Consider the following 21,604-nt stretch of genomic DNA (forward strand, 5'->3'; position numbering starts at 1 on the left):
AATTTTTTGTTTTGATGCAGAGTCTCACTATGTTGTCCTACATGGAGTGCCATGGCGTCACAGCTCACAGCAACCTCAAACTCTGGGCTTAAGTGATTCTCTTGCCTCAGTCTCCCAAGTAGCTGGGACTTTAGGTGCCCGCCACAACGTCCAGTTATTTTTTGTGGCAGTTTGGTCAGGGCCGGGTTTGAACCCGCCACCCTCGGTATATGTGGCTGGCGCCCTACCCACCAAACTACAGGCACCGCCTCTCTTTGTTTTTTGAGACAGGATCTTGCTTGCTTTGTTGCCTGGTCTGGAGTGCAGTGGTGTAATCGTAGCTCACTGAAACCTCAAACTCTTGGGCTCAAATGATTCTCTTGCCTCAGTCTCCTGAGTAGCTGGGATTACAAGCGTGTATTACTATGTCCAGCTAATTGTTTCTATTTTATATAGAGATGGGGTCTTGCTCTTTGCTCAAGCTGGTCTCAAACTCCTGGGCTCAAGCAGTCCTGCCTCTACCTTCCAAAGTGCTAGGATTATAGGCGTGAGCCACTGTGCCCAGCCCCATTACTTTAATTTTAAAAAATTTTTAAATTTATTTTTTATTTTTTGAGATAAGCTCTCAATTTGTCACCCTCTGTAGAATGTCATGGCAGCAACCTCAAAACTCATGGACTCAAGTGATTCTCTTGCCTCAGCCTCCCGAGTAGCTGGGACTACAGGTGCCCACTACAATGCCCAGCAATTTTTTTTCTTTTTTGAAACAAGAGTCTCAAACTGTTGCCCTTGGTAGAATGCCATGGCATCACTGCTCACAGCAACCTCAAACTCTTGGGCTTAAGCGATTCTCTTGCCTCGGCCTCCCAAGTAGCTGGAACTACAGGTACCCACCACAATGCCTGGCTGTTTTTTGCTGTAGTTGTCATTGTTGTTTTAGCTGGCTTGGGCTGGGTTTGAACATGCCAGCCTCAGTGTGTGGCGCTAGTGCCCTACCTACTGAGCCACAGGCGCTGGCTTTTTTACAGATGGGGTCTCATTCCTGCTCAGGCTAGTCTGAACTCCTATGCTCAAGCCATCCACCCACTTCAGCCTCCCAGAGTACTAGGATTACAAGTGTGAGCCACCACTCCCAGCCTACCTGTTAGTTTTTAAAATTTTTGTTTTGTTTTGTTTTTTTTGAGACAGTTTCACTATGTTGCCCTCAGTAAAGTGCTATGGCATCACAGCTCACAGCAACCTCAAACTCTTGGGCTCAAGCTATTCTCTTGCCTCAGCCTCCCTTGTAGCTGGGACTATAGGCACCTGCCACAATGCCCAGCTATTTTTTCAATTCTTTGTTAAGCAGGCTCTGGCTGGGTTCGAACCCACCAGCTCTGGTGCATATGGCTGGCGCCCTAACTGCTGAGGTATGGGTGCGAAGCCTTATTTTTTTTGAGACAGAATCTCACTTTGTCATCCTCTGTAGAGTGCTTTGACATCATAGTTCACAGCAACTTCAAACTCTTAGGCTCAAGTGATTCTCCTGCCTCAGCCTTCCTAGTAGCTGGGATTATAGGCGTGAGCCACCATGACTGGCCCTTGGTTACTTTTTTTTTTTTGCAGTTTTTGGCTGGGACTGGGTTTGAACCCACCACCTCCAGCATATGGGCCAGCACCCTACCCCTTTGAGCCACAGGTGCCACCCTCGTTACTTTTTTTTTAAATGCCATTTTAGTGCTTTGTTTTGTGGATGGACTGTAATTTGTTTAACTAGTCCTATATTAATAGACTTGTAGGTCGATTGCAGTCCTTTGCTGTTATAAACAGTGTAGAAATAAGAAATAAAATAACTTTTAGGGGAAAAGTACTGGAGATTTGTGAGTTGCAGTAGGAAGGAACACTTTTTATGGATCCTTTTAATTTACTGTTGAATTCTTTAGCCAAGTGTTTATATCCCCCCTTTTTAATTTAGTTTAGAATGTAAACATTAATTATTTTATTTCAGAGTAATGCATGGCACATTAATGACCCTATTTATATTCTGTTGTTTTCAGGCTGTCCATGACAATCAGATCTTGATTGTTATTGGAGAGACAGGATCTGGCAAGACAACGCAGATTACCCAGTACCTGGCAGAGGCTGGCTACACTTCCAGGGGCAAGATTGGGTGTACCCAGCCCAGAAGAGTGGCAGCCATGTCGGTGGCCAAAAGAGTATCAGAGGAGTTTGGTTGTTGCTTAGGCCAAGAGGTAAGTAGATAGTGAAGCTGAAAATGCCAGAATAAAAGTATAAAGGCCCACATGTCTTTATTTATAAAATGGAAATACATGTACTACTACTTTTTTTTAGGTTTCTCCTGAGAGAGGGTTCTCATTGTTATGATTGATCTGTTCAGTCAAGTCTACCTTACTATGAGGAAATCATTGTACATCTTGCTCAGATTCAGGTTTTTTTTTTTTTTTTTTTGTTGTTGTTGTTTTTGTTTGAGATAGAGTCTCACTCTGTTGCCCAGGCTAGAGTGCTCTAGCGTCAGCCTAGTTCGCAATATACTCAGACTTCCATGTTACAAGAGGATCTTCCTGCCTCAGCCTTCCATGTAGCTGAGACTACAGGCCTCTCTGCCACAATGCCTGGCTAATTTTTCTATTTTTAGTAGAGATAGGGTCTTGCCCTTGCTCTTGCTCAGGCTGCCTGGTTGGTCTCAAACTCTTTAGCTCAAAGGATCTTCCTGTCTCCCCCCTGTTTTTTTTTTTTTTTGTGGGGGGGGTTGTCCTTGGTTTTTTTTTTTTGTTTGTTTGTTTGAGGCAGAATTTTGCTGTCGTTTCCAGGCTAGAGTGGTTCAGTAGTGTCATCAAACTCCTAGGTTAAATCATCCTCCTGCCTCAGCTTTCCGAGTAGCTGGGACTATATACCAATACCACCACCCTCCCCCTCCAGCTAATTTTTTAATGTTTTGTAGTGATATAAAAAAGGGGTCTTGTTGTGTTGCTCAGGCTAGTCTTGCACTCCTGGTTTCAGGCAATCCTTTCACCTTGGCCTCCCAAAGTGCTAGGATTATAAATGTTAGCCATCATGCCCAGGAAAATTCTTATCATTAAGATTATGAGTAATATTAAAAAATAATAATAATAAAATAAAACAAAAAATGTCACAGAAATTAAAAAAAAAAAAAAGAAAGATTATGAGTAACAGTCTGGGCCAAAACCTTGCCTCTTGATTATGAAAAGCAGATGTTTGTGTCTTAGGTTTTCCATTTTGCTCTGCTTTAGGTGGGCTATACCATTCGATTTGAAGACTGCACTAGCCCTGAAACGGTCATCAAGTACATGACAGACGGGATGTTGCTCAGAGAGTGCCTGATTGACCCTGACCTTACTCAGTATGCCATCATCATGTTAGACGAGGCGCATGAGAGGACAATTCACACTGATGTGCTTTTTGGATTATTGAAAAAGGTAACTAGGCACTCTTCAGTGACCCTTCTGGCTGTTGGAAACTGAATTCTGGGAATTGGATTTGAGTACCTATGCCTTTTCAGGTAGTTCTTTTTAATCAGCCACATTGCATTTCTCTTCAGACAGTTCAGAAACGGCAGGACATGAAGCTGATTGTCACTTCAGCCACCTTGGATGCCGTGAAGTTTTCTCAGTACTTCTATGAAGCTCCCATCTTCACTATCCCAGGTCGAACATATCCAGTGGAAATACTGTACACAAAGGAACCCGAGACAGATTATCTGGATGCCAGCCTGATCACTGTCATGCAGATCCATTTAACAGAGCCACCGGGTAAGGAGAAAGAGCATCTTTTAGGTCAAAGGTCATAATATGGGTATCTTTTTTGCTAATCATTTTAAAAATGTCTTTTAAATACTGCTCTTTCTCTCTGAGTCTCATGCTTGTATATTTGAAATGGTGGTAGTGATGGGCGGCGCCTGTGGCTCCGTGAGTAGGGCGCTGGCCCCATATGCCGAGGGTGGCGGGTTCAAACCCAGCCCCGGCCAAACTGCAACAAAAAAATAGCCGGGTATTGTGGCGGGTGCCTGTAGTCCCAGCTGCTTGGGAGGCTGAGGCAAGAGAATCACGTAAGCCCAAGAGTTAGAGATTGCTGTGAGCCATGTGACGTCATGGCACTCTACCCGAGGGTGGTACAGTGAAACTCTGTCTTTACAAAAAAAGAAAAAGAAATGGTGGTAGTGAAACTATGAATAACTGTGCAGGATTTTTTTTTTTTTTTTTTTCAAGACAGAGTCTCACTTTGTCGCCCTCAGTAGAGTGCCTTGGCATCATAGCTCACAGCAGCCTCAAACTCTTGGGCTTAAGCAATTCTTTTGCCTCAGCCTGCCAAGTAGCTGGGCCTAGAGGCAGTGCCCACCACAACTCCTGGCTTTCTTTTTAGAGACAAGGTTCTGCTCTGGCTCAGGATGGTCTGGAACTCCTGAGCTCAGGCAATCTACCCACTGTGGCCTCTCAGAGTGCTAGGATTACAGATGTGGGCCACTGCACCTGGCCTGTAGGATTTAAATGCAGCTGTTAAGGCTCGGCGCTTGTAGCTCAGCAGCTAGGGCGCCAGCCACATGCAGTGTGGCTGGCGGGTTCGAACCAGGCCCAGGCCTGCCAAACAACAATGACAACTATAACAACAAAAAAATTAGCCGGACATTTTGGTGGGTGCCTGTAGTCCTAGCTACTTGGGAGGCTGAGGCAATAGAATCATTTAAGTCCAGGGGGTTGAAGTTGCTGTGAGCTGTGATGCTACAGCACTCTACTGAGGGTGACATAGTGAGAAACTATCTAAAAATTGATAAATAAGTAAAATAAATGCAGCTGTTCAACATGGATAGATGATAACTTCTGTATAATGTTATGTGAACTGTTGTTTACTTGGAGGTCAGACTATGAATGTGTATTTTCTCTTATTTATAGAGTTTTGTTGATGTCACTGTAGCCTTTTTATAGAACACACTCAGAAAGTGAATTAATGCTCTGTTCTCCTTATAGGTGATATTCTGGTCTTCTTGACTGGTCAGGAAGAGATTGATACAGCTTGTGAGATCCTATATGAAAGAATGAAATCCCTGGGACCTGATGTTCCCGAGTTAATTATTCTCCCAGTGTACTCTGCTCTTCCCAGTGAGATGCAGACCCGAATCTTTGACCCAGCACCACCAGGCAGCAGAAAGGTAACACTAGGCAGAAATGAACCTCCTGGGTGCCCTGAAACCATGTGGTTATGTGTAGCCTGCCTCAGTGGGGATTGCTTAAGATGTATACAGGTTTTGTTTGTCATGTTCAGAGGCTGGTCCAACCTTTTTGTTTAGGGATAAGGGTCTTGAATGTGACCTATGCTCTTCTTCCTCTCCTGCTTCCTTTGACAAATATTTTTTGAACATCTACCAGGGTTTGGTCTCGACACCAGGGCTGCAATATGAGGATAAGCTTCTATCTGCTGTGGGCTATCCGCCAGGTGACAGACCTTCAGCATATGGTTTGAAAGTGCTGCTGCTGTTCTAGATACCCAGGGCAGGCGCTTCCTCTAACTTACTTCCCAGTGTAGTTAGAGGAAGTAAGGGTCTAAACTAGTTCAGAATAACTCACAAAAGGCAGGGGGATGTGCATTCTGAGCAGACAGAACCACTTGTGATGGCCTGAATAAAGGTGAGTGAGCAGAGAGCAATATAGTTCCAGTGGCTAGACCTGACTGTATGTGACTTTGTGTATAAGACAACAGAAAAAAAGACGGATTTTTTTTTAATAACAGCTTTATTGAAATATAATTTCAAGCTATGTAGCAACATCAGTGCCTACTCCACCCTTCAAAGCACTTTTTCTAGGATGAGTTCACTAACTTAATTGTCAGACTTCATGTGGCAATGACTCTAATGACCATTCCAGAAAAAAGAGTTCCAAAATTACTTTGAAAGGTAAAATAGGTGCTAGCATCAGTGCATAGCTTCCCAAAGGGAGTACTTCAAAAGTATGACCCTAGTGGCTTGGTGCCTGTAGCTTAAGCAGCTAAGGTGCCAGCCACATACAACAGGGCTGGCTGGTTTGAATCCAACCCCGACCTGCAAAACAGCAATGACAACTACAACTAAAAAATAGCCGAGTGTTGTGGCAGGCGCCAGTAGTCCCAGCTACTTCGGAGGCTGAGGCAAAAGAATCGCTTAAGCCCAGGAATTTGAGGTTGCTGTGAGCTGTGTGATGCCATGGTACTCTACCCAGGGTGATAGTTTGAGGCTCTGTCTCAAAAGAAACAAAACAAAAGAAAAAGAAAAAGGTATGACCATAGTGATATTCAGTAATGAGATATGTAGCACTTTTTCTAGGATGAGTTCAAAAATTTAATTATCTGTTCTTGTATTTTAATACTTTCTTTTTATTGCCAAATACTATTTGATTGTATGGATGTACTACATTTTGTTTATTCATCAGTTGACAGACACGTGGGTTATTTCCACTTTGGGGCTAGCACGAGTAATGCCGCTATGAACATTTTTTATAAGTTTTTGTGTGGACATATAAATGGACAGGATATGGTGGGTGCCAGGTGGTAGAGAGAAGGGTAAGAGAAAAGTCAGGCGTGACTCCCAGGTTTCTGGCTTGGGCAGCTTGATAAAAGACAGTGCTGAGAAGGGAAATATGGGAGGAGGAACAGATCTGGGGGGAAAGGTGGTAAATTCCTCCTCTGTTCTATTCCTAGTAGTTGGACTTCTTTCTAAGTAGGGTTTTTGTAGCTCTGTGGCAGGTAGAAGCCTTTGAGGGCCAGTAAGATGTTAGCCTGATGAGAGCTATTCACTCCTAGCAGTGATTTTTCTAAGCAATTGTGTTGTATTAGCTGAACCTCTGGGTGGAAGAATAGCACCAAGCTGAGACTAATAATCTTGCGGATCACATAGACTGCTGCACACACATACACCATGAAATTCCTCTGTCACCTTGTGGTTCATTTTACGATTAGGGAAAAAATAATCTCCCTCTTGTTCCACATATACATTTCCACAAAACATGAACAGCCCCCATTTTGTAGACCAGATGTCTCAGTAGGGGAAGGAAATATTTTGCACTGGCACGTGTGATGCCAGAAAATCTCTGCTTTCTCATGGTGCTAGAAAATTAAAATTGTAGTAATCAACATTGGATCTAGAAAATGAGGTATGTAGCTGTTTGCACCAAATGTAATTGGCTTTGATTGGCCTTAGCTTTTCCCTATTCCACGTCTCCTCTCAGGTGCCACCCTGTCTCCAACATAACTTAAGATGAAGGTACCTCCCCTTCTGCCCATTGGAGGCTAAACTGGGATTAATTATCATTTTAACCCTCTAGAGAGGGAGACAGCCACACACTCCTTTGGGAAGATGTTTGAATTCAGAAGACCTCACTCTAGCTGTGTGCTCCTCTCACCTGCAGGTTGTGATTGCCACCAACATTGCAGAGACATCACTGACGATAGATGGCATCTACTATGTTGTGGACCCTGGATTTGTGAAGCAGAAAGTTTATAATTCAAAGACAGGCATTGACCAGCTCGTGGTGACACCTATTTCTCAGGTATGGTGGTTTCTATCAATAACTTTCCTAAAAATCCTGAAAAAATTCTGAGAATTTTTATGATTTTAAAAATTAGTATTTTGAACTTTGTTGTTTTAGAGATGAACTTTTAAGATACTGAGTGCGTCAGTGGGATAAAGAAAATTTTTTTTTTGTTGTTGCAGTTTGGCTGGGGCTGGGTTTGAGGGATAAAGAAAAATTTTATGTTTTTTTTTTTTCTTTTTGAGACAGAGTCTTACTATGTCACCCTCGGTAGAGTGCCGTAGCATCACAGCTAACAACAACCTCAAACTCGCTCGGCTGAGTGTTGTGGCAGGTGCCTGTAGTCCCAGCTACTCGGGAGGCTGAGGCAAGAGAATCACTTAGGCCTAAGCTCTTGGGCTTAGGTGATTCTCTTGCCTCAGCCTCCCGAGTAGCTGAGACTACAGGTGCCCACCACAATGCCCAGCTATTTTCTTGTTGCAGTTTGGCTGGGGCTGGGATTGAACCCACCACCGTCGGTACATGGGTCCGGCACCCCACTCACCGAGCCACAGGCGCCGCCCTATTTATTTATTTTTAAATGAGGTCTGTTCAGGATGGAGTGCAGCAGTGTGATCACAGTTCACTGTAGTAAGAGGTAACTGTGATACTTTATTTGAAAAAAATGAGCCCATAAAACAGCATAAATAGTATAATCCAAGTTTTGTTTAAAAATAAATGGTGTGAATTTCTGCAAAGTGTATGTGAGTGATGTGTGTCTGAGAGTGAAAGTACGTCATCTAAATGTTAGTTGAGGTTATTTCTGAGAGGTGATGCTGGCGATGTGCATTATTTTGTTTGTACTTTTTATGCAGTTTTAATCTTTTACAATGGGTATGTATTATTTTCATGAATCGTAAAAACCATAAGGCTATTTTTATTTTGAAACTCCAGTCATAATAACAGCCAACACTTACAAGGTACTTATCAAGTAGGAGGCACTGTCCTGGATACTTTTACATGCATTGACTCAGTGCTCCCAAATTAATTCTATGTGGTAGGTATTATTATCCTCAGTTCACAGCTAAGAAGCCTGAGGCACAGAGGATTTAAATGACTTACCTAATGTCACAAGCCAGTGGAGTTGGAATTTGAACCTGGTTAGTTTGGCTGCAGCTTACATGCTCTGTGTTCTCAGGCAGTGTATGACACACTGTGATCAAAAAATTAGTTACACATGCCGTCCCTGCTTTGGAGAGAGACATCTGTAGACTGCTCTGGAGTCCTGCCACTGTGTGTGATTGCTGCCTGAATTTGTGTGGTTAGTTGTCCTTTTATACTCCATGCTTTGGTTTGGAGCTGGCATGGTAATTTGTAAATCCTGATACTGTTTGTAATAACAGATGGTTTTGTCAGAAAATGGTCCTTTTCAGATTGCTATTCACTGTTTCCTAGCAACCTATGGGTAAACAACCTTTTTTTTTTTTTTTTTTTTTTTTTTTGAGAGTGTCTCACTGTTATCCTGGTTAGAGTGCTGCGGTGTCATAGTTAACAGTAATCTCAAACTCTTGGGCTCAAGCCTCCTGCCTCAGTCTCCCGAGTAGCTGGGACTACAGGCACCTGCCACAATACCCAGCTAGTTTTTTAGTAGAGACATGGTTTCACTCTTGCTCAGGCTGGTCTCAAACTCCTGAGCTCAGGTGATCAGATTACAGGTGTAAGCCACCATGCCCAGACACTTTCTTTTTTTAGAGACAGAGTCTTCACTTTGTCACCCTTGGTAGAATGTGGTGGCATCACAGCTCACAGCAACTTCCAGCTCTTGGGCTTAGGCAATTCTCTTGCCTCAGTCTCCTGAGTAGCTGGGACTACAGGTGCCTGCCACTCGCCTGGCTATTTTTTTGTTGCAGTTTGGCCGGGGCCAGGTTTGAACCCACCACCCTCCGTATATGGGTCCAGTGCCCTACCGACTGAGCCCCAGGCGCCACCCCAGACACTTTCTTTTTAATTAAAAAAATTAGTTTTCTGGGCAGTGCCTGTGGCTCAAAGGCACCGGCCCCATATGCCAGAGGTGGCGGGTTCAAGCCCAGCCCTGGCCAAAAACTGCAAAAAAAAAAAAAAAAATTTGTGTTCTCCCTCTAATTCTAAGTACAGAAAATGGGAAAAAAACATTTTTTTTTTTTGAGACAGTCTCGAGCTGTTGCCCTGGGTAGAATGCTGTGTCATCATAGCTCACAAGAACTTCCAACTATTGGGCTCAAGTGATCCTCTTGCGTCAATTTTTCTGTTTTTAATAGAGACAGGGGTCTCACTTTTGCTCAGGCAGGCTGGTCTCGAACTCATGAGCTCAAACTATCCACTGGCCTTGGCCTCTCAGAGTGCTAGGATTATAGGCATGTGCCACCATGCCCAGCCAGGAGAAAAGCATTTTAATTATGCATAATCCTATGACCTCTACTGACATTTTGTTGCCATTTCTTTTTTTCAGTCTTTTTTCACTTCCCTGAAGTGTTTCTTTCATGGTTGCAATTTTAGTAGTCAAGTAACTATACAGTTTTGTTCTTTTTTTTTTTTTTTTTTGAGACGGAGTCTGTCTATGTTGCCCTTAAATTCTTGGGCTCAAGAGATCCTCTTGCCTTAGCCTCCCAAGTAGCTGGGATTATAGGTGTGTGTCTCTATACCTGCCTAGTTTTTTTCTATTTTTGGTAGAGATGGGGTCTCTCTCTTGCTCAGGCAGGTCTTGAACTCCTGAGCTCAAGAGATCCCCCTGCCTTTGCCTCCCAGTGTGCTAGCATCACCCACGTGAGCTACCTCACCCAGCCTACTATGCAGTTTTGTATACAGTAGAATCGCCATAGTCGATCACCTTCCTACATTGACCACTTTCTTAAGTTGACCTAATTTTCATAGACCAGACTTGCACCACATATACTCTGTGGAGTTTCCTTATGTTGACCTCCTCTCTATGCTGACCAGTTTGTTACAGTTGCTTGTGTGGTCAACTTTCAGAGTTTTGCTGTATTTTTTAAATGTTTTATTTTCCTGACTATTAAAATAATACATGTTCTACATTTGTTAATGTCTAAAGAAAATAAAACTCATCTGCAAGCCTGCCATCAAAGTTAGCCACTGTTAGTATTTTAGGGTATTTCCCCCCCAGTCATTTCCTTTTGGTGGCATGTATATATATATGTGGTTTTACAAAATTAGTATTATATTGTTGTGTAATTTACTTTTTTCACATATTAAGTGAATATTCTCCTTGGTCAAGGAACATTTCAAACCTAACTTTTAAATGGCTGCAGAGACCAGCTTGAACAAGAGCAAGACCCCATCTCTACTAAAAATAGAAAAACTTAGCTGGGCACTGTGGTGTGTGCCTGTTGTCCCAGCTACTTGGGAGGCTGAGGCAGGAAGGTTGCTTGAACCCAAGAGTTTGAGGTTACACTGAGCTACCATTATGCCCCTGTATTCTAGCCTGGGCAACAGAGTGAGACTCTGTCTCCAAAAAAGGCTATAGAATCATCACTGGTATGATAAATAGAGTTTTATTTAGTTCGTTTACATTTTTTGGTTATAATTGTAGGGATGGTATTTTTCAGCCTGTTTTATGCTTTCTCTTTCATATTGTGCAACACTAGTTTGAAAGTACATTTCTTCTATTTTTTTGTTTGAGACAGAGTCTCACTTTGTCGCTCTCAGTCATACCTCATAGCGCCTGGCTATTTTTTTCTTTCTTTTGAGACAGAGTCTTACTATGTCACCCTTGGTAGAGTGCCATTGCATCACAGCTCACAGCAACCTCAAACTCTTGGGCTTAAGTGATTATCTTGCCTCAGTCTCCCAAGTAGCTGGGACTACAGGCGCCCTCCACAATGCCTGGCTATTTTTTTGTTGCAGTTGTTCAGCTGGCCCGGGCTGGGTTCGAACCCGCCACCCTTGATGTATGTGGCTGGTGCCATAACCACTGTGCTATGGGTGCTGAGCCTGAGGCTGGTTTCAAACTGAGCTAAAGCCACCCACCCGCCTCCGCCTCCCAGAGTGTTAGGATTGTAGACATGAGCCACCATGCCTAGCAAGTTTGAAAGTATATTTCTGAGATCTTTATAATAGTTCTTCCATTTACCCTGCTTATATTTCCCTCTCCTGAACAAACTTCCCCTGAAGTGCTGAGTGTGGAGAGGGGATGATAAGAACATTGGTAGTCTTGGAAATGTTCCTAAAGAAAGTGAAATAAACCCCATTTCCAATTTTGTCAGTTGTAAGTGACCCCCTTCTAACGGTTTTCCTGGGTAAAGCTGTTAAGCAGCATTTAACAGATAAGTTACTTTCATATGCTCGCTCCTCTAGGCTCAGGCAAAGCAACGAGCTGGCAGAGCTGGGAGAACAGGCCCAGGGAAGTGTTACAGGCTGTACACGGAACGTGCCTACCGAGACGAAATGCTGACCACCAACGTGCCGGAAATCCAGAGAACTAACTTAGCCAGCACAGTGCTTTCACTCAAGGTAGAAATCACTGTCTTGTTGGAATGGATTGATGGAATAGTCCTATCCTGTGGCCTTAGTAAATGAACCTCAGTTTATGAACCTTGTTAAATACTTTAGTAACCTCATGGAACCGTTCCCATTGAGTGAAATGCAGCTGTGATAACAGCCTCTCATGGTGGGTCCGGGGCTAAGTTGGCAAATCTGCCGTGAACATATTCTTCCTTACCATAATAACCAGCAGGATATTTGGTTGTATAGGTTTTAGTTAGGAACATTTTCTAAAAAGAAATTTGAAAAATATAATCAATGCCAAACTCTGGACAAGCACACTTAACCTCAACCACTTTAACATTCAGATCCAATTCTGTTCTTTTAGAATGGGAGGAAAACTCCCTATCTTGAAACTTTTTGAGAGAACTGTCAGCAGCACATTTCATACTGGCCCTTTGGGGGCTTGGCTTTCATTCTGAATCATGGCTCTTCCTCTCTAAGTCCCCAGTGAAGACCTTCGTTCTCTTTTGGCAGGAGAAACTGTGCAAGTAATTTCCCAGCTGATGGCATTTCCCGTGATGCTGATGCTACCCTGGAGCCCTGGCACTTTACTGGTGCAGAGTGCTCTGTTTCATTTATTATTCATTCCTTACCAGAGAGTCTAAAACAGAGCTTCAGAAGAAAACCAGCTCCAGCCTCTGGAGTACCAACAGAGAGGCATCTGTGGCTCAGACTTCAGCTCTGAGTTGTATGACCTTGGGCAAGTTTATCTACTCTGCCTTCTCCTCTGTGTTCACATCTTGGCAACCTCAAACTCTTGGGCTTGAGTAATCCTCTTGCCTCAGCCCCACAAGTAGCTGGGACTATAGCTGCCCACCCTGACACCCAGCTAGTTTTTCTATTTTTTTTATTTTAATTTAATTTTTATTTATTTATTTATTTTTTTTTGGAGACAGAGTCTTACTTTGTTGCCCTTGGTAGAGTGCTATGGCATCATAGCTCATAGCAGACTCAGATTTCTGGACTCAAGAGTTTCTCTTGCCTCAGCCTCCTAAGTAGCTGGATCTACAGGCACCCACCACAACACCTGGCTATTTTTAGAAATGGGGTCTTGCTCTGGCTCAGGCTGGTCTTGAACCTGTGAGCTCAGCCAGTCCATCTACCTCAGCCTCCCAGAGTCCTAGAATTACAGGCATGAGCCACCATGCCTGGCCCATTTTTCTATTTTTTATTTTCTTTTTATTTTTTTGAGACAGTCTCACTTTGTTGCCCTCGATAGAGTGCCATGGAGTCATAGCCCATAGCAAACTCAAACTCTTGGGCTCAAAGCGAGTCTCTTGCCATGGCCTCCCAAGTAGCTGGGACTAGGCACCTACCACAACACCCGGCTATTTTTAGAGATGGAGGTCTCGTTCTTGTTCAGGTTGATCTTGAACTCCTGAGCTCAGGCAATCCACCTGCCTATCCCATCCAGAGTGCTAGGATTACAGGCAAGAGCCACTGTGCCCAGCCTGTTGTATTGTTATTATTATAGCCATCCTAATGGATACTCAATGGTATTTCATTGTGGCTTTGATTTGCAATTTCCTGATTACTACTGATGTTAAGCATCTTTTCATGTGCTCCTTGACCATTGGTATATTTTGTTTTGTTGCGGAGTTGTATATATTGTTATTGAGGGAGTGTTTTTTAAAGTTTTATAAGCAAGTACATGGAAATTACTGGTAATCTTGCTGGTGGCTTTCTAAAGTTGAAGAAATAGGAAAGAAAGTGACAGGGTGGCCTCCCTTACCTATTAACACAGGCTAGGTTGACTCTCCCTTCACAGGTTTTCTTCCCTTCTGTTCTAGGCCATGGGCATCAATGACCTGCTGTCCTTTGATTTCATGGATGCACCCCCAATGGAAACTTTGATCACAGCCATGGAGCAGCTATACACACTGGGGGCCCTGGATGATGAGGGCCTGCTCACTCGCCTGGGGCGCAGGGTAGGGGACAAACTTCATTTCCTGTGCTTTTGGAAGATTCCTTGGTCAGCCTTTCAAATTCTTGGGTCTATGCAAAATCAAGCTCTGAGAACCTAGATGAGCTTTGGTTAGAATTGTAGATGCTTATTTTTTTAAAAACCTGAGTTCTATTCCACATTAAACTGTTTTTTTCTTTATAGAAAAAGAAATTCTATTCATAGTTAATTTTACCTAGGGATATATATGTTTTTGTAGACCTTTTTTTTTTTTTTTTGTAGGATATATATGTTTCTAAGCAAGGTTTCACTCTTGCCCAGGCTAGAGTGCTGTGGCATCATCATAGCTCATAGCAACCTCAAACTCTTAGGCTCAAGTGATCCTCCCACCTCAGCCCCCCAAGTGTGTGGGACTACAGGTGCATACTACCATACCCAGCTAATTTTTTATTTTTACGTTTTGTAGAGATGGTGGTCTCACTATGTTTCCCAGGCTGATCCCGAGCTCCTGGCCTCAAAGATATTCCCTCCTTAGCCTCCTAAAGTGTTAGGATTACAGGCATGAGCCATTGTACCCTGCCCCCAGGATGTATCACTGAGTCTAGCCTTGATTACAAAAAGTCTGCAGAATTCCCACCTACCCCAACAATAGTTATGGATTTGGTCACGTACATTTAATTGGGGTTTATTTTGGAAATGAAAAAAGCATTTTTCTGATAGAGAAGACATTGTACATCATGATTTGGGGAGGTGTCTGCTGTTACCCACTCTGACCAATCTCTGGGGAATACAGGTGTCTTCGATGAGGAAGCAATTGTAGTTCTTTTTTCTCTCTGTAGATGGCAGAGTTCCCTCTGGAGCCAATGCTGTGTAAAATGCTGATCATGTCTGTGCATTTGGGTTGCAGTGAGGAAATGCTGACCATTGTATCCATGCTATCCGTGCAGAACGTCTTCTACAGACCCAAGGTAGGGAGTTCAGACTCATGTTCAGATAGGGGTGTTGTGAAATTGAGTGAAGTCAGCCTGTTGCCATTCTGACGTTTGATGCAGACACTTAATAGAGCCATGGAGGGCTCCCTAGAACTGCTGGATGTTCATTTAGTAGCTGGTGAGTGGGAAGTGATCCTTTGTCCCATTGCTTGGTAGGATAAACAAGCCCTTGCTGATCAGAAGAAGGCCAAGTTTCACCAGACTGAAGGGGACCACCTCACCCTGCTGGCTGTGTACAACTCCTGGAAGAACAACAAGTTCTCTAACCCGTGGTGCTATGAGAACTTTATCCAGGCTCGTTCCCTGCGCCGGGCCCAGGACATTCGCAAGCAGATGTTAGGTATAATGGACAGGTAAGCGGGATCTGGTGACTTCCATGTTTGGGCATCGGGTCTGTCTCTGTGTGTACCTGTAAAGCTATAGGCACCTGTTTTCTTGCTCCTTATAGGGCCCTTTTCTTCTAGCTTTTCCATCTTAGTTCTACACCTCCCTAGACAAGAATTACTTCAGAAAGTTCCTAAGAGGAAGATGATTTACTGTTGAGAATGCTGTTTGTTTAAAAGCCTCTGAAACATTATTAGTCTGGAATTGAATTCTTGTCTAAGCGAAGCATCTGGTTCTTAGTGCCTCCATCTTACACCGTGTAGAGCTGCTACTCTAGTACTATTAGGGCTGGAAGGAAGGCCCTGGTGACTGCTCTGAGGATTCTAAGATGGGGGTGTTGGGCATTGCCATTCTGGAAGGTAGAAACTCTAAAAGCAGAGTAGACTCACATCTTTGTCCTGTCTTGAATAGACACAAGCTGGATGTCGTTTCCTGTGGTAAGTCCACAGTCCGAGTGCAGAAGGCCATCTGCAGTGGGTTCTTCCGCAACGCTGCCAAGAAGGACCCACAGGAGGGTTACCGGACACTGATTGACCAGCAGGTGGTCTACATCCACCCTTCCAGTGCTCTCTTCAACAGACAGCCAGAATGGTAGGTGGGCGGGTCCCAGGATCTCAGGGTTCTTCTGGGCAGAGAGGACCTATAAATCTCCTGCACTTCATGCTTGTGTCTTACCACCATCAGTATTTCCTATTCCAACATTGCTTATATTTCTAAACTAGCAGAAACCTGAAGTAGGCACAATATATCAAGCCATATTGAGAGAAATAAAATCATAGAGATCCTAGGAAGGATCTTACCTAGTGAGGTGGTTTAGAATCTTTTTTAAAAGTAGCACTTAAAAAAAAATGGACTCAGGCAGTGCCTGTGGCTCAGTGAATAGGGCACCAGCCCCATATACCGAGGGTGGCGGGTTTGAACCTGGCCCTGGCCAAGCTGCAACAACCAAAAAAAAAAAAATAGCCGGGTGTTGTGGCAGGCAACCTGTAGTCCCAGCTACTCGGGAGGCTAAGGCAAGAGAATTGCCTTAAGTCCAGGAGTGGGAGGTTGCTGTGAGCAGTGTGACACCACGGCACTCTACCGAGGGTGATAAAGTAAAACTCTGTCTCTACCAAGAAAAGAAAGAAAAATGGACTTATGGGGGGCTGAGGTAAGATAATCACTTAAGCCCAAGAGTTTGAGGTTGCTATGAGCTGTGACGCCACGGCACTCTACCCAAGGCGACAGCTTGAGACTCTGTCTCAAAAAAAAAAAAAAATGGACTTTATAACTCTGATTTAATATCTAAAACTGATTTAAAACCACCATGTTGCCACAGTAGAAGAAGAGTTGGAGATGTATTAGAGTCTTACCTGCTTGGCCTTCCCTATCCCTTGTGGCAGTAAGGCTCCTCTAAGGCTCCTTTTCAGGGCTTTTGAATTCTGTGGAAACCATCTGAAAAAACACCCTGCCATTTTATGGGGCAAGAAATTGAGGTCCAGAGAGAGAAGGGATATATTGGCTCCATGTCACTTAACTAGTCAGAACCAGAACCAGTATTAGAACACAGTTCTCCAGAGAGCTTTCTTATGGTTAGAGGTAGGCAGGCTCCTCAGCATTGGGTGTGGCTGTCATAAACAGACTGTAGTCTTCAGAGGAGTCAGGCAGGAGAGGTAAGAGAGTAAAAAATGCAAGCTCAGCTGAGGCCCCACGGACCAGGTTGACAGGGAGTGAAGCCCACATCAGAGGCTTGAGTCCTCTCTCTGTCCTTCTTTAGGGTGGTATATCATGAGCTGGTGCTGACCACAAAGGAATACATGCGTGAGGTCACCACTATCGATCCCCGATGGCTTGTGGAGTTTGCCCCAGCCTTCTTCAAGGTCTCTGACCCAACCAAGCTCAGCAAGCAGAAGAAGCAGCAACGTCTTGAACCCTTGTACAATCGCTACGAAGAGCCCAACGCCTGGAGAATATCCAGGGCTTTCCGTCGGCGCTGAAAGGCAAGCTTGTCTGTTTGCCTCCCTGGCAGCAGCAGCCTAGGGCTTGGACTTAACTTTTATCGATGAAAAGCTGGTCCTGTGGATGCAGCTGTCCTGTGACTGAATATCTCAGCCGGGCATTTTCTAAACTTGACTAATTTCTTCCCTGATTGTAAAATTGGCACAGGAATTTAAGCCTGGCTTTGGCCAGAGACTCCAGCCCCCACCACCCCAAGTCTTGGGACCAGTTGGAATCTCATAACCAACGTGGGGACACATTGCATCATCTTCAACAAAGGGGCAACTTGTGTAGCCCTGGGATGGGAAGGGGAGTGTGAGCATCTGGCACAGGAATGCACTGAGGACACTGGTGCTTTCTGGAGGAGGGAGGCTCTGTGCTTATCTCAAGTGTTGATCCTGGTTCCTGCCCCTTCTCTTGTCCCTGTACTTCAGCTAACTTCTTGGAAATATTTATTTTCATAAGGAAACAAAAAAGATGGTTTTCTGTGACTGTTTCTTTTGATGAAAGGTTAGGATATTGGCCTGGGCTCAGGGATAAGGAGATTTAGTGTCTGTGGCTCTGGTGCATGTGATGGAGAAACCAGAGCTGGGGGCCTCTTTGTGCTTGGACATGATGTACTGCCTAGACACCCAGTTTTGTCTTTCAGCATCAGAGCTAGCCCAGTGCTGCTAGAGGATGACCCCGTGACTGACCATATCCACTCCACAGAGTGCTTCAGCCTGGGTGCCTGAGTGCTTACAGATGCTACATACTGAATACAGAGGCTCACCCCTTGCTGCTTCCCACCACACACACAGCATGCCGTGTGTCCCATTTCCTTTTGAAACATGCTAAGTAATGACTTCTATTTCATTTTGTTTTTATTCCCCCACCCCCACACCAAGTCCTCGATAGACTTTAACAAAGGGATTTTTAAGTCAAGGCCTCCCTTTTCCAACCCAAAACAGAAAAATAAATATAATACTTCTAGAGCTGGTTTGTGCTGCCCCTCACATCTGTGCTCTGGGGCTGTTCTTAATGGTTTATTCCTAGTACTTGCATTAGGAATCACCATCTCCTAGTGCCCCCCTCACAGCTCTTTTATTTTTCTTATTTTTATTTATTTTTTTTGAGATAGAGTCTCAAGCTGTCACCCTGGGTAGTGTGCCATGGCGTCACAGCGCATGGCAACCTCAAATTCTTGGACTTAAGTGATTCTCTTGCCTCAACCTCCCAAGTATCTGGGACTACAGGCGGCCGCCCCAATGCCTGGCTATCTCTCTGTTGCAGTTGTCATTGTTTTAGCAGGCCTGGGTGGGGCTCGAACCCACCAGCCTCAGTATATGTGGCCTGTGCCTTACCCACTGAGCTATGGGTGCTGCCCCTGCCCCCACAGCTCTTAAGGAGGCTCTTTACCTAGGGTAACATCAGGCAGGTTCTGCCAGGCCAGTCTATGGAACTTCTACAAAGCTCATCTGGGGGCAGTGCCTGTGGCTCAGTGAGTGGGGTGCCAGCCCCAAATACCGGAGGGTGGAGGGTTCGAACCCGGCCCCAGCCAAACTGCAACAAAAAATAGCCGGGCATTGTGGTGCGTACCTGTAGTCCCAGCTACTCGGGACTGAGGCAAGAGACTCGCCTAGGCCCAAGAGCTGGAGGTTGCTGGGAGCTGTGATGCCACGGCACTCTACCGAGGGTGACAAAGTGAGACTGTCTCAAAAAAAAAAGCTCATCTGGATGTGGATCTTGTAGAGGAGCCCCTCGGAGATGGGGCACCTCCCACTGCTGCCTCCACCCTATATTATCGGTAAGTTCTGAAAAAGTAAACACTGGAACTGTTGCAGGACTGTATGCCAGACACTAAAAGAGACTATATGACATTCTTGGACATAAAGGAATGTGCTTTATTGCTGGGCAGCAAATAAACCACATTAAAGATAAAATTCAGGAAGAATTCAAAGGAAAGGAATGTAGGCCAGAGAGTCTGCTGACTACAGATCCCTGCCCCTTCATTAAGCTGAGTGCCTCCCAGTTCTGTTTAAGTAAGCCCAGGCCAGTAATCAAGGGGCAGGATGTTGTATGTTAGCTTTGAATGCCTTATGGGGAGACACTCTGAGGACTGACAGGTAGCTCCCCAATCTTAATTCCAGGACCGTTCCCCTGGGGCACTGGTTTGTGTCCTCATTCAGAAACTAACTCCTGGGCATGGTGGCCTAGCCCATCCCATTCCGAGTCCCTGGCACTTAGAATTTTGGCACCCAAGGAGGGAAGTTTGGGTTTTGAGCTGAGATAGGAAAGGGTGTTTAACAGGCCAAACATGAGGGATGGCAGGGCTGGTTATCTTTCTGGCTTCGGTAAGGAAAAAGATGGATTCCAACTCTGTGGGTGTTCCTTGACCATCTCTACAGTGGAGCTGGGGTCACTTCTCTGCTATGACAACACAGCTGGGGTCCAACCTTTTGGTCAGTCAGGAAAGCAATGTCAGCAGCAGAGTCGTGCCTGCTCTGAGGGAGAAGGAGGCTCTCCAGATTTGAAAGGGGAGCTCTCCTGCTGCTCTCACACAATAGGGACCTTGTTTCTTTTCCCCAACTAACATTTCCGAGATTGAGTGACAGATAGCCCAGGAGAGGATGTGTGTCTCATGTAGAGAGCTGGAATCTTTTTGGCCTTAAAGTATATTGTTCACTTTGACCCCCAGCTGGAGCTTAGCTCTGGGTTGCCTGCCCTGCACATGTGCTGAGTCTGCTGTGTTTGTGTATGTAGGGGAACCGTTGGGGCACTGAGAAGCTCCACTGCTGAGTCAGGTCCTTAGTCCAGGTTTACTTCATCCAGTCTAGAGTGCGATTTGGTTTTGGCAGTCCCTCTTGCAACCCAAAGAATTTCTACATGGTGGTTACTGTAACCATCTCATTGGAACAGCTTTGAGATTTGAACAAAGAGTTGCAGGAGTGGCTTATTAATGAACAGTTTAGAGGGCAGAGGTCAAAATCACAGCCTGTGGAGACTTTTTCTTGGACATTTCTCATCTAAATCCCTCTTTTTTCAAGTGTGCATTGTCAGGCCTCAGTTTCCACTTGAATTTTACACTTTCTTCCCACCATGATAGCCTGGCTTTGATGTGGAATTAAATTATGTATTTTTAAAAAGTTTTTTAAAATTGGTTTTCTATCTCTTGCTCTAAACTGTAAGTCAGTACATTGCTGTTTTGGTTTCTAAGAAAAACCATTGCTTTTATATGCAGGTAGTGGTCAAGAGGCATCCTTTCAGTTCGGCACCTGTGGCTCAAGCAGCTAAGGTCCCAGCCACATACACCTGAGACGGCGGGTTCCAATCCAACCCAGGCCCGCCAAACAATGATAGCTGTAACCAAAAAATAGCTGGGCATTGTGGTGGGCACCTGTAGTCCCAGCTACTTGGGAGGCAGAGACAGGAGAATTGCTCGAGCCCAGGAATTAGAGGTTGCTGTGAGCTGTGATGCCACAGCACTCTACCCAGGGTGACAGCTTGAGGCTCTGTCTCAAAAAAAAAAGAGGTATCCTTTCCAGTAAGAGCTGCTGTGGTCTTGGTTCAGTGCTGGGCAGGGCTGCTGGCAGGAGCAGTTCAGGCATTAACGGAATTGGGCTGGCCCAGCCTCAGTACAGCTGCAGCAGCAGGAACCAGAGACTGTCTCCTAGGGAGCTGTTCACACATGAGCTGGCTCTGGATCCTCAGCTGCCCTTCGTCAACATCTGCCAGTCACACTCCCTCCCTGGTGGGCACTACTTTTTCAGCCTTGCTTTTTCTATCTATCCCTAAAAACTCAACCCCAGGACTCCACTCTCCCAAATTTGGCGATGAAAATCTATGTGGTTTCCTATTTCCTGCACCCCTTAAGCCCCAGTCTCCTCTCCTGGCCAGGACACAGGGCCTGCTCTAGCCTTTCTGTACCTTCTTGTCTGGGTGCCTTTCCTTTGTCTCATTCTCCAAACACCTGGCCCAAACTGCAGCGAGAATAGCAACCTGGAGCAAGGGTAGGAGGGAGAACACACAGTTGGAATACGTGTGGGACAGCACTATCATGGGACTTAGATGCTCTGTGATCACAGAAGCCAAAGACCAAAACCCCTGCCTGAGGAAGCCCCAGGATGGAGGGCCTTGCAGCTCAGTAACCCACATGTTCCCACCCCCACCCCCACCCCAAGGCAGGAACTACATTGAAGGTAGCCAAGGGGCACCCGTTCAGATTACTAAGTGCTTTTAATCTAGCACACAACAATACTGGGAGGGCAAAGAGCAGGTATCATTAAGCCCATTTTTAGAGGAAAAATGAAGTCAGAGGGGAGCTTTCCTTCTCCAAATCCAAGGCCAGAGCTCTTTCC

General features: G+C 44.9%; 1 protein-coding gene across 1 annotated transcript in view; it reads left to right on the plus strand.

Moving 5' to 3' along the window:
- Positions 1 to 18,117, plus strand: part of DHX8 (DEAH-box helicase 8) — a 45,645-nt gene extending 27,528 nt beyond the window's left edge. Inside the window, exons 13-23 of the mRNA XM_053568350.1 lie at positions 2,016 to 2,210; positions 3,231 to 3,416; positions 3,539 to 3,749; positions 4,962 to 5,143; positions 7,371 to 7,511; positions 11,823 to 11,978; positions 13,802 to 13,939; positions 14,754 to 14,882; positions 15,063 to 15,259; positions 15,702 to 15,881; positions 17,047 to 18,117. Of these exons, the coding sequence (XP_053424325.1) occupies positions 2,016 to 2,210; positions 3,231 to 3,416; positions 3,539 to 3,749; positions 4,962 to 5,143; positions 7,371 to 7,511; positions 11,823 to 11,978; positions 13,802 to 13,939; positions 14,754 to 14,882; positions 15,063 to 15,259; positions 15,702 to 15,881; positions 17,047 to 17,266 (1,935 nt within the window). The 3' untranslated portion in view covers positions 17,267 to 18,117. The remainder of the gene's footprint in view (positions 1 to 2,015; positions 2,211 to 3,230; positions 3,417 to 3,538; positions 3,750 to 4,961; positions 5,144 to 7,370; positions 7,512 to 11,822; positions 11,979 to 13,801; positions 13,940 to 14,753; positions 14,883 to 15,062; positions 15,260 to 15,701; positions 15,882 to 17,046) is intronic.
- Positions 18,118 to 21,604: the final 3,487 nt, after the last annotated feature.

Source organism: Nycticebus coucang, chromosome 18, assembly GCF_027406575.1.
Source record: "Nycticebus coucang isolate mNycCou1 chromosome 18, mNycCou1.pri, whole genome shotgun sequence".
Classification (NCBI taxonomy): domain Eukaryota; kingdom Metazoa; phylum Chordata; class Mammalia; order Primates; family Lorisidae; genus Nycticebus; species Nycticebus coucang.